General features: G+C 35.2%; 1 protein-coding gene across 1 annotated transcript; it reads left to right on the forward strand.

Annotated features, from left to right (window-relative positions):
* Positions 1-11,009: 11,009 nt before the first annotated feature.
* On the forward strand, positions 11,010-14,014 carry LOC132165745 (heptahelical transmembrane protein 1). Its single transcript, XM_059576423.1, has 4 exons — positions 11,010-11,424; positions 11,520-11,615; positions 13,017-13,074; positions 13,167-14,014. The coding sequence occupies exons 1-4, from the start codon at positions 11,147-11,149 to the stop codon at positions 13,851-13,853; spliced, it is 1,119 nt and encodes a 372-aa protein (XP_059432406.1). The 5' UTR covers positions 11,010-11,146; the 3' UTR covers positions 13,854-14,014.
* Positions 14,015-15,378: the final 1,364 nt, after the last annotated feature.

Raw genomic sequence — 15,378 nt, forward strand, 5'->3', positions numbered from 1 at the left:
AAAAGAGAGGGAAAAATGGTCTTTAAAAAATTGAAAAGACCATTATGTCCTCCTATATTATACTAACTTATTGCTCAAGGCATAACCCTTCCTATTTAAAGCATGCATGCTTTTGCTCATTCCCTTCATATTTTCCCTAATTGTCTACTAATGACGCTCATCATCTCCTGCAAACCTACATTTTCACTTTCGTTTGGTTTCCTTATTCCGCCTACACGGCCAATAAATGAAATGGTTTTAAGGTATTATAGAATAATGAGAAATGAAGATTTTGAAAGTAGTTTCATGATTTTTGTACACTTCAAGGAGTTATGATTTTTAAAAAGAGCAAATGTCAAAGCAGAAATTCCAATAAAATAGAACCACAGAATTTCAGGGGACTTTTAAGGTATTAAAAAGTTTTGGATGGGTATGATTTTTGGATATGTTGTGAGCATTTGAATGAAGAAAATTTTAAGTCAAATTTCTTGTAAATGAAATTTGAGCTTTATGTTTAAGTTTGATGTGCCTTCGAAGCAACCGTTTTTTTTTAAATTATTTTATTTATTTATTTATTTTTTTTATGGTGCATAGGATGATCACACTATTACAAGTGTGGTCATCCACACACCAGATTGTATAATATTTACAGGAAGGTAATAAACTTCTAGGTGGAGGTAACTGGTCAAGAGTTGAGATTGAGACTCTATAAATAGAGTCCCATGAGAATACAAATAGTAACCGAATCTATATTTTACGTATGTTAGTTTGTGTTCTCAAGTTCTCTTGTTCTCCACTGGATTTTCACCATAATAGGAGAAATCCTTTCTGAAGATTATTCTACGATTTCTACAGTCAAAATCCTTCAGTGGTATGAGAGCACAGTACTATGGATGACAAAGAGAAGATTGAAGAAAAATAAGAAACGATTGAAGATCCTCAAATTCTTTTGTCTGAAATTTATCAAACGATTCAAAGACAGATAATCGGTTTAGCCTCTTATGTGGCTTTCTACAATCTGCATCAGTCTTTGCATAAGCTAGAGGAAAAACCACTTGTAATTTCTGTGGGTGGTTTGAGATATACAAGCAGTATAGATGCTTTGAGGAGAACATATATGTTTGAACAAAAGTATTAGAGAAATTTCTCAATCTCTCTTTAGATGATTCTGAGAAAATTTTTCCCCAAAAATCTACTTTGGACATCTTTGAAAATGCATCTCCATAAGCAAATCTTGCTTTAGGAAAGAGTGAGGAAAAAGAAGAAAATTCGAAGGTGACTTCATCTGATGAATTTAATTCATTGCTCCATGGGAAGAAGAAGATCCAGAGTAAGAAAACCTAGAAGAAGAAGTATCAAATCTTGAAGAAAAGGAAGAAGATTCAGAGCAAAAAGGAAATCTGGAGGAAGAAGATGACGGACTGCAGAAAAGAAAAAGAAAAATTCGTAACTGCCCCAGCCCCAAATGACATCGTTTCACCCTGTAAGAAGGGGACTGCTCCAGACGACGTCGTTCTGCACTGCAAGGTTAGTAGTGATTTCGGTTCATTTCAAAACGACGTCGTCCTATGTAAACGGAACGACGCCGTTTTGGGCATCATCAAACAGGCACCTTCCAGTGCCTGTTCTGAAACCGACGCCGTTCCAGTGGACCGGGACGACACTGTTTTGGTCTTGGATTGGGTCAACCGACCCGCTCCACGCATTATGGAGTATGCCCAAAAGAAATATCACAACCTGATTCATCAACCCCTCCGCTCAAGCCCAAAGAGGAAACACATGGCCCTAAAGTCCGTGTTGAGAGCCAAAGCCTAGATCAAAAAACCCTAGGTTGAAGCCCATGCTGATGCCCTGCCCGCTGGAACGCGACCTTCTGAAGCTCGATCCGTTACACAACAACCCGCGCCGCTGAAGCCTGAACCACCAATCTAGCCGTACCCAATAACCGGTCTGGGATTCAACCCGAGCTTCAGCTCACACGTCAAGAAATTTGGCTTCAACAGACATGGTCCAACCCAACAAACAACCGGCCGGTTCAAGGCAAATTTTGTGATTTTACCCGTTCAGGCTCGTTTCAGCCCCGATTTGGTATGTTAAAAAACCATTGGAAAGTTAATTCAAAGGGCTACAACTCTATAGGTTTTGTTTCTAATAATTTCAATAATTTTCAGCATTATAATCATAGAAATAATTGGGAAAGAGGAGAGTCTTCTATTCAAAGCCATTGAAGCATGAACCGGAGGTTCATCCGACCTTGTTGGTTGGCTCCAAGTCAACACAAGGAGGTTGCGTTCACTATTCCATATTTGGCTAGAGCAGAGATCTCATCTGACAGACGCCTGAGGGGTCCAAATCTTTTAAGGATTGTTAAGACCGTTGAGCAGAGCCCTAAGGACACGTGGCCTACAAGCATATACCGTTTTCCGAGGACGGGTGAATGGGTCAGTCCACCAGATCCAGATTTTGGATATTATAGAGGCTACCTAAACACAAACAAGGCGTGTCTGACGTATCCCGGAAATAATTGATATTTTAGCTGTTGTTGTTATTTTTGTTATTATTTTTATTTTCATAGACAATATTGGTTTGTAATGATAATTAGAATCACAGACAATTATTTAGTTTGTAATAATTGTTACAATTATTCAGACAATTGTAAAAATTGTATTGAAAAATTTTAAATTTAAATATTATTATTATTTGTTGTTATATCTACTTTCTAAAATGGCTATTAATGGTAGCATTGATTTCTTTAGAGTCGAAAGTATCAATGAGATGAATTTTAGAATGTAAAAACGACACATTACTTATGTACATACACATGAGAAAACACAATACATCGTCACATTTGAGAAGCTCAATCCAGCTAACCTGAATGATGTAGAAGCCAAAAAGAAACATGGAAAATGGACGGAAGACGACTTAATGGAAAGAGCCACACTTCTTCACAATATGAAGGACAACATCATTCCTCTATTCGAAAGTTACAAGTCTATAAAAGAAATGATGGAAGCACTGGAGACAAAGTATGGCCCAAGATCTGACACACACGTACAGTTGCTACTAGATAAATACAACTGTGCACGTATGAGTGAAAATGACTATGTGGGCGAATTTGTAAATCCAATGGAATTAATTGTAAAGGAGCTTGCAAATGCTAGTCATCCTGTGTCAGATGAAATGTAGGTGACGACCATACTCAACTGCCTCCCCTTATGATGGGAACATGTGGTGACTTCTTTAACACTTAGTGGAAAATAAGTCTCCATGGTTTCTCTACTAGTGCTACTCGTTGATAAGTGCTGAATATTACATATTCTAGCCCCGTAATTCACATATGGTAATCTCTTAGTTTTGTTATTATTTGATGTTTTGTGTCATTTTTTGTGTTTTCTTTTAGTTTTTAGGTTTTTGAAGAAAAAAAAGCATTTCTGGAAAGTTCCGAGCTTAAAGGACAATTTGGGAGAAAAGTTGGAAGTTAAGGGATCGAACACATGCAGATCAGGATCGAGTGGGTCTACGCTCGATCGCACAAGCCACTAGGATCGAGCGCATCCGCGCTCGATCGCACAAGCAGAAGGCTCAAGCGCAGAAGAGGAGAGATCAAGCGCAAACGTGTGCTCGAGCGCACGATCGAGTGCACTCAACGCCCAGCATGTAGCCGGACTCCTTTTTCACTCCAGATTGGGTTTTCAGTCTCCTTTTTGGACTAGGAGGCTGACCTACTGTTTTAATAGAGTTTCTAGGGTTTCTCATAATTCTATAAATAGGTCTCTAAGCATTGAGAAAAGATAGAAAATCTTGGGGAGAGGAATTGGAGCTACTTCAAGAAGGCGTTTTCGGTTTCTTCTTTTCCTTTTTATTTTAATTATGTGTAGCTATTATTTTTGTTAGGAGCTAGATTGAAGCCTTAGTCATGTCTTTTAGGATTTCAATATTGGCGCCTTTGCTGCAATTATATTTGAGTACTTAACTTGATTATTTTTTGTTTAATCGAATTCCTCATATGAATGTGCCTAATTAATATATGGATGTGTTTGGATTTGTTATTTATATCAATTTGGATGACTGAATCCTGGGCATAATAGATTGACAAAAGAATCTCTTCACAGGTTCTTAGATTAATCAACATGGAAAACTGGGAGTAGATACTATGCCTTAGGTTTCATGTGTTTGTCGATTTCCATAAATTTATGCTTTCTTGAAGAACAATTTAGTAGATACCATGATAAATCCTTTGAGAAAGAAAAGAATTAGAGTAGATACAATGCCTAATTTGTTACTTAGGGAGATCAATAGCTTAAGGAGTAGATATCATGCCCTTAGGTTGGCAAACATTAAGTATATCGATATAATTGTTAGCATTAGCATATTGTTATCTTAATTAGGTGTGATTAGCGGTGGATGTCAAAACCCTAACCCTAGTTCTTATTTTTATCTTTTATTACCTTTTTATTTTATTATTAAATTTCATCTGTGATAATTGGTTTAATTTCATTAATTAAATAGGAAATTACTTTTAAACATAATTTACCAATTCTCCTGGGAATGATTTCGTATTTGCCTACTATACTATTGTTTTGATTTTGTGCACTTGCGAGTAAAACATACCGAATATTTGCCTATTAATTTAGGTAGGTATTTGGCACAACACTCGTACTCGAAGAAGAGAGAATGAAAAGAAGAAGGCGAGAGGGAACATCAAGCAATTTGATGATGGCCCAAAACATACCTTAGACCGTTAGAGCTCCAACATTCAGAGGCAAGCACAAAAAGCTTAAAAGAAAATGGAAGGGAGAGCCAAAAGGTAAAGTCAAAACTAAAGGACCATGGTTCAAATGTGAAAAAGTTGGACACTTTAAATCAAATTGTCCAAAAATCCATGGCGATAAAGACAGAAGGAGATTGCAATGACGATCACGGAAGTAATGATGGCAGAGCCAACTTCAAGCTCATGGTGGATAGATTTAGCAGCAATAAGACATATCACAAGGGGTAGAGAATTTTTTGTGAACTTCAAAGAGAAAGCTGCTAGAGAGCATAAAGCATACATGGGCAATAACACCTATAGTGATGTGTTAGGAGAAGGAAAGTGTAAGATTTCTGTCAAAGGTTCAGTTATTGTTTTGCATGATGTTTTTTATGTTCCCAGTATCCGTAAAAATCTAATATCAGTTCTTGTATTAGATAACAGAGGACACATGATCAAATTCAAATCTGGGAAGGTATACATTAGGAAAGGAAATACTTCTGTAAATGGTACAAAAGTGGATAACATGTATTTAATTAAAGTTGATAATAAAGTTTCCATTTTACATTACTCATGTGTGTCTGAATGTAGTTCTTATCTATGGCATTTAAGACTAGGCCATATTAATAAAAATAAATTGATAAGAATAAGCAAAAGTGGATTACTACCTCATATAAATTATGGAGATTTTAATATATGTGAATCATGTATTAAAGGAAAAATGACTAATAAGTCTTTTTCAAAAGACTAGAAGTCATCAGAATTATTAGAAGTAATTCACACAGATATTTGCGGACCATTCAGAACTAAGACACATAAAGGAATGAAATACTTTATTAACGTCATCGATGATTATTCAATGTATGGATATATCGACCTCATCAAAAACAAATTTGAAGCAATTGATAAGTTCAAAGAATTCAAATTAGAGGTAGAAAAACAGTTAGGGAGATTTATCAAAACCTTGAATAATGATAGAGTGGGAGAATATGAAGCTATGGACAATTTATGCAAAGAAAATGGGATAAAACATTTGTACACAATGCCATATAAGCCCCAACAAAATGGTATTGCAGAAAGAAGAAATAGAACTTTAATGGAAATGACAAGATTAATGATGGCATTTGCTGACTTGCTTATCCATTTTTGGGGAGAAGCCTCATCCACATCAGCTTATATACTCAACAGGGTTAAGACAAAATTCAAACCTTTAACTCCTTATGAGATCTGGATAGGTCTGAAACCCAACATAGAAAATCTAAAAGTATGGGGATGCAAAGCTCATGTACTTATCCCAAAACCTTTAAGGGATAAATTAAAAGATAAAACATGGAATGCAAATTCATAGGATATGTTGAGAATGGTAGTGGATATCGATTCTACCATTTTGAGAAGGGATTGATAGAAAGTAGAGATGCTGTTTTTCTTGAAAATTCAAATCAAATAACTCTTATGGAAGATATCAGGCTATTAGAAGATGGAGTATCTACACAAGAAAATTCAAATCAAATCACTCCTATGAAAGATATCTGACTACCAGAAGATGAAGAATTTGCACAACCCGTATCTATGGAAAGCTCATTTGAAGTTACAAATCTCCAGGACAGTGGGAGTAAAAGAAGATCAGATCTCAATAGCTCTAATCATGAAAACAGTGCGAGAGTTAAAAGACAAAGATGACCATCGATCAATTATACTTAAAGATCATTATGTACTAAGTATAGATGATATAAATCTACAAGATGATCCGACTAGTTTCAAAGAAGCTGTAAAAGGTGATGATGCAGACAAATGGATTGATGCAATGAATGACGAACTAAACTCAATCAACAAAAATGACGTCTGGGAGCTCATGGATTTACCACACCAAAGAAAAGATATTGGATGTAAATGGGTACTGAAGAAGAAATTCAAAGCAGATGGAAGTCTTGATAAATACAAGGCTAAGTTAGTAGCCAAAAGATTCACTTAACAACCAGGTGTGGACTTTATTGATACTTATTTGCTCGTAGCGAAATTTACCTCAGTAAGAATAATCATGTCCATATAGTAGCTAAGATGGATTTAGAGTTGCACCAATTAGATGTAAAAACAACATTTCTAAATGGAGAATTGAAGAAGACATCTATATGGTTCAACCTAAAGGATTCAATGTGAATGGACATGAAGAAAAGGTTTATACATTGAAGATGTCATTGTACGGGCTAAAGCAATCCTCAAGACAATGGTACTTAAAATTTTATGAGGCTATCATGGAGATTGGTTTCGAGGTAAGTGCACTAGATCATTGTGTTTACATATATAATGACAATGATAAGGTAACTATATTATCATTATATGTAGCCGACATACTATTGACTGGAAATTGCTCGGAAATGATTCAAAGAACAAAGAATTTCTTAGCATCTAAGTTTGAAATGAAGGGCATGGGTGAAGGAACCTATGTCTTGGAAATAAAAATTTCAAGGGATAGGACCTTGAAATTGTTATACTTAGATCAAGAGAAATATATAGAAAAAGTACTTAGGAGGTTTAATATGGATAAATGTAAACCTCTAAGCACACCCGTTTCAAAGGGTCAACATTTGAGCAAAACAATGTGTCCTCGAGATCAAACATAAATTTTTGAAATGAAAACCGTCCCCTATGCCCAAGTTGTGGGCAGTCTTATGTATGCTATGACAAGCACAAGACCAGACATTTGTCATGATGTAGGATTGGTTAATAGATATCAATCTAATCCAGGAAAGGAGCATTGGCAAGCGGTAAAAAGAATATTTAGGTATCTGCAAGGAACTAAAAACATGAGTTTATGTTTTGGATAAGAATATCTAAACACTGCATGATACACTGACCCGAATTTTGCAGGAGATGTAGATGACAGAAAATCTACAATTGGCTATGTATTCTTATTTGGGGGAACAACCATTTTTTGGTTAAGTAAGAAACAAAATTGTGTTGCAAAATCCACAATGGAAGCTGAGTATATATCATGCAGCACAGCGGTAAACAATGTTGTTTTGATTAAGCGTTTCATTAAAAATTTAAACTTTGGAATGCCAGATGGACCTGTCAATGTATTTTGTGATAATAAGTCTGTCATCTTTTTAATAAAAAGTGGAGCTCAAAGTTTCAAAGGCAAACATTGACATAAGTTATCACTATATTCAAGATATAGTGGAGAGAGGTGAAATAAAAGTTGAACTTATTTCCTCAATAGAGATGATAGTTGATCCCATGACCAAAGGGTTATCTTTAGATAAATTTAGAGAGCATGTAGCAAAAATGGGATTAAGGAAAACTTAAGATATAGCTACATAGTTAAAACGGCATAATTAGAAGGATTCGGGGACACCTGAATGAATGATGGTATGCGTTTCTTTCGCCTCATTAAAATATTTTTGGGCGAATGACACTTGTAAATAACAGATATTATAAACTGACATAAATGTAAAGTCCACTCAAAGGCATTATGTTAAGTTTGGTATAATATCTGTATACCGATAGTGTAATGAATCATCAGAAAGAAGTGTCAATATAAATCTCAAATGTGGATAACCTTGGAGATAAGAAATTGAATGAAAGATTCAATACAATTTTATATATGATTATTATGTAAAAATCATTAATTATAGTTTGGGTGTGGACTGTATTCCCAACTATGGATAATTAATGTTATTTGCTTAAATTACATAGCAAGTAAAGTTACCACTAGTATGTCATCAGTAAGACATATGGTAAAAAGGTGCAATAAGATAAAATAACATAAGTGTGCACACATCAAAGATGATATGATCTGATTATTGTTTGCAAGCATTAGCAAATAAGGAGTTGACATGTTTTATGATACCAAAGGTAATCATGTACAACAATGGGTTTATTATCAATCATAATAAGATGATCAAGTGAGAGATGATGATACATAGGATGATCACACTATTATAAGTTTACACGAAGGAATAAACTTTTAGGTGGAGGTAACTGGTAAAAAAGATACAACTCTTGATCAAGAGTTGAGATTGAGACTCTATAAATAGAGTCACATCAGAATACAAATAGTATGCCAATCTATATTTTATGTATGTTAATTTGTGTTCACAAGTTCTCTTGTTCCCACTGGATTTCCACCTTAACTGGAGAAATCATTTCTGAAGATTATTCTACGATTCCTAAAATCAAAATCCTACATTTAAACCATTTTCCGTCACTCTCCAACACCTCTGGCCAGACAATTGTGAAAGAGTTTTTTATGGAGCTTATGTGTTCAAGAAGAGTCTCAAGTTGTCCGAACACTTGCCTAGGCAGGTGGATCCCCCAATGACCCTCTGACAATTACCTACCTAAATTGCAAGCATTATTGACAGACCATTGCATTGAATATCAATTTTACCCCTGAAGGCCTTCTATTCTAACACTCTCTTATTCTCCAACCCCTCTTTGTTGTTTCTCTCTCTTTTTCATCTCTTCAGATTATATATATATTCCATTTTCCATAAGAGTAAAACACCGAAAATTGTTTTTTTTTTTTTTAAACCATTTTTAAGATTGCATACAAATAAAGAAAAATAACTACTTTTTGAACTCAAAAATTATTTTTAATTAAAATGTTTTTACATAATTTTTTTTTTTTAAAAAAGGGCAATAAATAAATAATCAACGGTCCATATGTTCGCTAAATGGTCTCGCCTACCCAACCAATCAATGACACGTTTACCAAAAATGCAAAAAATCAGATGAAAACAGCTGAACCTCCCCAACCGAAGAGACAGCTAACATTCAGCCTGTACCGGGACTTCTGATTCTTTTCTCATTCCTCATGAATGGGAATAAATATAGAATATGCTACTTCTTCTAGCCCTAGGGTATTTATTTTCAAATTTAAAGCTGATTTTTCTTTTTTTTGGTAACAGAAAGCTGAAATTGATATATGCTTGTACCATACTCATTCCAGCTTCATTTAATCTTTCTACAAAATACTATCAAAAAAAAAAAAAAACTCAATCGAATTATGATAAAATATTTATTAAAGTGACATTTTTTCTTCTTGAAGTGGCAAAGTTGAGCTCTAGGACACCATTGGTAAAGTATTAGGGTTATGATCGCCTGTAATATTTTTTGAAATTATAGAGTTTTAAGTTGTGAAATTTAGGTCATTTCTAGGCGTTGAAACGTTTCAAACATGTTATTTATTAAAAAGGTGCCATGTTATATTTGAGAATTGAGTATATTTTTATAAGATTCTTGTTCTTTATATTTTAAAAACCTTTGAGTCAAAAATTGTCTTTTAGTTTTATAAATAAGCATCTTTGTAAAAGTGAAAAAAAAAAAAGAAAAAAAAGTTTTTTTGGAGAAAAATTCTTTCCGATTGCCTCGATAACATGCCACATTTTTAATATATGCCATTTTTCAAGTATTTTGATGCCTACAAAAGGCGTAAATTTTGTAATTTAGGAATCTACCGGGCATCGTAATCCCAATTTATGTGGGTATCTTGAAAAAGTGATCATTTTCGTTTCTTAAAAGAAAGAAATCTTGTAAAGTTCTTATAATGATGAGTCAATTTAAGTTTCAGTATCTTGTAAAACTTCTTTAACTAATCCGTCAATTAACCATTCCATTTAGCGTATCTAAGTGCATAAGACATTACCCATATTATAAGACACCTAATCAAAAGCCACCCAAAATTATGGGGACTGTTTTTTGTCATGGTTTCTACGTTGCTTCCATGATAACTTTAAAAGCAACCCAATTGCATAGTCCACGCATCATTCATTAGGCACGTTTAGTAATGCGATTAAAAAACTGCGCAATTTTAAAGACTAAACTTTTATTTTATCAAAAGTTAAACTATATTTTAAGGTCGTGCTTTTAGAAATGACAAACTTGAAGGGAGTTTTCCAAACTTTTGCGGGACGTTGCCAGCCGTTTTCTGTCATTGTTCATTTTTTGTACAAGTTAACTGCCAAAAAATATGTTCTGGGTAATTGTTTTTTCTAAAAAATAAGAAAACAAACAAAATTGAAACACAATTTTAAATGCCAAATTACAATTTTATATGATACTTGATTATGTTTTAAAATCGCACGTTTTTTGAAATGTCAAATCCAAACGGACTCGTAAAACCATCTTAGTGGTTGTGGGTTAGATTATGGGTCTCTAATTAATCTTCTTTTCAATGTTTGACCAGACGAAGGCTGCAACTAATTTTAAGCAGCTAACCAACCACTTTTATGCAAGCTACGCCAACCCAATAGGCCATAGACGACAGAGTCTTTATATTTGGCAGTTGGTGGTTGTGCGTCCCTGTAACAACAACACAAAGCAATAACTCTGAGAGAAAAGGGCATCTGCTTTCAGCTATAATCCCATAAGTCTTTTTGAAACAGCCTCCATTTGCGGTGGCTGCATGCACAGGCAATGAGTTTCAGTGAAGGGGGAGCTGTTTTCAAGAGGAAACCCAAAGAGGCAATGGATCAAACACCTCACCTGCATCAAACCAGGAAGAACAAGAAGAGAGATCATGGCGGAGGGAATCGTGTGAAAGCGAAACGGCGCGCTCTGGTGTCATTCTGGGAGTTGCCGGAGTACATGAAGGACAACGAGTTCATATTGAATTACTACAGAGCCAATTGGCCCCTCAAGGAAGCTCTCTTCAGTATATTTCGTTGGCATAACGAAACGCTCAACGTTTGGACGTGCGTCAGGGCTTGAAGCTTTTGAATTTGTTCATTTCTTTTCACTCAACTTGAATTTTAATTTGATTCTTGATTTTTGTGTATGTATTTTACAGGCATTTGATTGGGTTTATTTTGTTTCTGGGCTTGACTGTGGCGAATTTGATGGAAGTGCCTCACCAGGTTGCGGATCTTCTTGGCTTCTTCACCAGGTTTATTTGTCTGTTGAAATTCTTTTGATTTTCTCGGAAAATTTCTTACCTGGAAAAGTTGAATTGATTTTATTTTTTATTTTTTTTTGCTATATTTTATTAATTTAGAATAAATAAATGTTGTAAATTTAATCTTTGCTGAGAATATGAATATCCCCCCAAATGTACAGACAAATTATTAAATTAACGATTATTTTATTGGATTTGGAAAAAATAAAGTTGTCTGTTTTTGGGCGATTATCAAATTAAGGTTCTGATCTCTAGCAGATGAGTGTCTGCCCACGTGGCTATAGTTTGAGTCTTTATATATAGAGAAATATAAATCAAGCGGCTAATAAATTATGATTAACACACTCTTTTTGATGCCAAATTCTCTCTCTAAACGGTGTTTTATATTCTATACTTGAAGCAAATTTTTGGACAGTTGGATCGGGGACAAGCATTACAAAATAAAGAAAATGATTAATGAAAAATTGTTTGTTCTTTGAAGGATCGAGAACACTCAAATACTTAAGTGCATTATTTGACAAAATAGCTGAATAAAAACTGTTTAGAGAGAATATTTTAGAGTCTTTCTAATATTTTGAGAGAGTAACACTTCTTAACATGAGAGGCTTTGGAATATTGGAGAAAGATTCTCTCTATTTCATTTAAAATGGAGAGGAGCCGATTAGTGCAAGTATGAGGGGCAAAATTGTTATAATTTTAATGTTAAGACAATTTTGCCTCTATTTTAACACGAGCCGGCTCGTCTCAATTTTAATTGAAATGGAGATGATCATATTACCTTGAATATGGCCTCTAGATACTTGCAATGTGACAGACTGAAGTTGACTGATTAATGATGTAGTTATTTTTCATTTAGTCGGCTTGAGCAGTTGTTTTCTAAATGGTGGGCTATTTGAGTGGGGTCGGATGATTTATTTTCCCAACAATGTCATAAATTTTTTCCAACCCACTATAACAAATGCTAAGTGTCCTTTAACATGTATGTGAGAGACACATGTTTTCTTTCATATTCTTATCAATCATCATTCTACTAACTTAGGAACCCAAACACCATTACGATAACCTCCAATGAAAAAAAATTAAAAAAAAAAAGAAGAAAAAAGAACTGGTTAGGCATAATAAGAGAGTAAAATGGTCCAAATAAAAAGTAAAATTACTATTTTACCCTCATATTATGCCCAACCAGTTCCTCAAATGGGGAGGGTCCAACCCAAAAGCATTGGTTTTTTAGGAACCTAAACATGTTAACTAACATTTGACATTTATTAAAATGAGTCGATAGAAATTTCCTCTGAACCGGGTCTTTTTCACAGTTGTTTGTATTAATTAATTATATGCTCCTTTAATGGTAGAACTTTCTCTGATTATATTCCCATCAATTTGTTCTTGCAGGTCTATGCCTTTCAGTGCAGAAACAAATGTTTCTCATAATTTCAAAGATTTTGCCGCTGTAGGTTTCCTTTATAACCAAATTAATCAAATCACTCTGTTTTTGGCTATCTCTCCACATTCCACAACAATTAACACAAATCTTGCATGCAGGACACCACAAGACTGGTGGATTTGAAGCACGCAGCACCGGCGGAAATGGATATCACCCTGCTGGAAATGGCGGCGTCACGGTGGCCGTTCTTCGTGTTCCTGAGCGGCTCAATGTTCTGCCTCCTCTCCAGCAGCATCTGCCACCTCTTTTCCTGCCACTCCCACCACCTAAACCTCTTCCTGCTCCGAATAGACTACGTCGGAATCACCGTCATGATCATCACCTCCTTCTTCCCTCCGATCTACTACATCTTCCACTGCGACCACCGCTGGCAACTCATCTACCTAGGCGGCATCACGCTGATGGGCGTCTTCACCATTGTCACAATGCTATCGCCGGCGATGTCGAGCACCAAGTACCGCGCTTTGCGGGCGCTGATATTCTCGTCTCTGGGGTTGTTCGGGATCATCCCCGCAATCCACGCGGTTGTTGTCAACTGGGGGAACCCGCAACGGAACGCTACGCTTGCGTACGAGTTAGCCATGGCGGCATCTTATTTGACGGGGGCGTTTATTTATGTCAGCCGGATTCCGGAGCGGTGGAAACCCGGATGGTTCGATTTGGCGGGTCACAGCCACCAGATTTTTCACGTATTGGTGGTGATGGGTGCTTTAGCCCACTACGCCGCCACGCTCGTAATCCTGGATTCCCAACACACTATGCGTTGTGGGAGTGTTGTGGCTTGATTTTTAGATATATTCCAAATTTAAATGTGTGAAACTTGTTTAATTTTATTTATTTATTTATTAATTTGTTAAATTTGGGAATTAGTTAATTCGGTGGGTGTAATTATATCATCAAAATGTGACTGAATGAATTTGGTTTAACAAATTTGTTCTCAATTTTAGATTGTTTTTTAGTTATTAACTTTATAAAAATGCCTAAATTCAAGTACTCTACTCTCTGTTTTAGTTATCGATTTTATTATTTCATTTAAATATTTTTCCTCATGATTAATTTTCTTATTATTTTTTGAGATGATAGATGATGTTATAGATTAAAAAATGTTTTATTTTTATATTTGGTGAGTGAACAACTAATTACTGAATATTTTTCCAAATTGCTGAACTTGATGTAGCTAAACATTTTGGATCCGAATCCCCTCCTATTATTGAAAATATAAGGGAAAATTTCACATACCCCTCAAAATTTTTGCGTTTTTTGCAAACACCCCTAATTGTTTAAAAACTCTCACTTTTATGTATCAAATTTTTAGTTTCGTTAACTTTGCGTCTTCCATTAGGATTTTATGTGAAATCCTAATGGAAGGGGTCTCACGTGTCGCGCATGTGGGGAAAACTTATTGAAAGCCCCGTTTTACCCCTGGAACTTTATTGAAGCCCCTTCTTTCTTTCCCTGCCTCTTCACCATTTAATCATCTGCTTCTTCTTTCTTTCGTTCATACCCACATACCGAAAGCCCCACTTTTCTTTTTCTTCTTCTTCTGGTAGCCCCTCTTTTCTTGTTCTTCTTCTTCGGGCTGATCATTTCATCATTTTACTTCGTTATACCTATTTAATACCCACTATGGATCAAGCCAACAATGAAGTCATCGAAGCAGGAACAGGAACCAACAATCCAATGTGCAAATGTGGGAGGAGATCATACATCTTAACAGCATTCATGCTACCGAATTTCGGTAAAATGTTTTATACATGTGGAAATTATGTAGTAAGATTTTTTTTGGCATTTTTTCTCGCAACCCAGCTCTTGATCTTATTTTTTTCTCACAACTTTGGGCTATTTTATTTGCTTTGGGTATTTTGATTCGGTTGGGGATGGTACGATTTTTAGCTGGGTATTTGCTGAAATTTGTTTGCTTAACTGGGTATTTTAGCTGAATACTTTGATATAGGTAATAGTCATGATAGCTGAGTATGGTGGTTAGGTTCGATGTTTTTGGTTAAATGGTCATGATAGCTGAGTATGGTTTAGAGTTTAGTTTGTTCATGAAATTGGTTGTGATATATTTTGATTGATTTTGAAACTCTAGGAAGGATTTTGAATGAAGCATTTTTGGTTGAAGCCAGATACACTATTTTGTCCAGAAATAGTGTTGGTGGCTTATGGTATCATAATAGTTGTGTGAGATCTAATTTATGTTGATCTGATTGTGTAGAATTCAGACAATCGTGGATGTGGCCTTTTCAAATTGGTAGATCTGGATATTTGTCAACATGGTAAGTGAGTGGTTTCAAAACTGTTTGAGTA

The sequence above is a fragment of the Corylus avellana genome, chromosome ca11 (assembly GCF_901000735.1).
Source record: "Corylus avellana chromosome ca11, CavTom2PMs-1.0".
NCBI classification, from domain to species: Eukaryota; Viridiplantae; Streptophyta; class Magnoliopsida; order Fagales; family Betulaceae; genus Corylus; species Corylus avellana.

Excerpts from the sequence above, each read along its gene's own strand:
- LOC132165745 (XM_059576423.1), top strand. The coding sequence starts at position 11,147 with ATGAGTTTCAGTGAAGGGGGAGCTGTTTTCAAGAGGAAACCCAAAGAG. Across the intron at positions 11,616-13,016 it reads CTTCTTGGCTTCTTCACCAG|GTCTATGCCTTTCAGTGCAG; the intron begins GTTTATTTGTCT and ends TTGTTCTTGCAG. Across the intron at positions 13,075-13,166 it reads ATTTCAAAGATTTTGCCGCT|GACACCACAAGACTGGTGGA; the intron begins GTAGGTTTCCTT and ends TCTTGCATGCAG.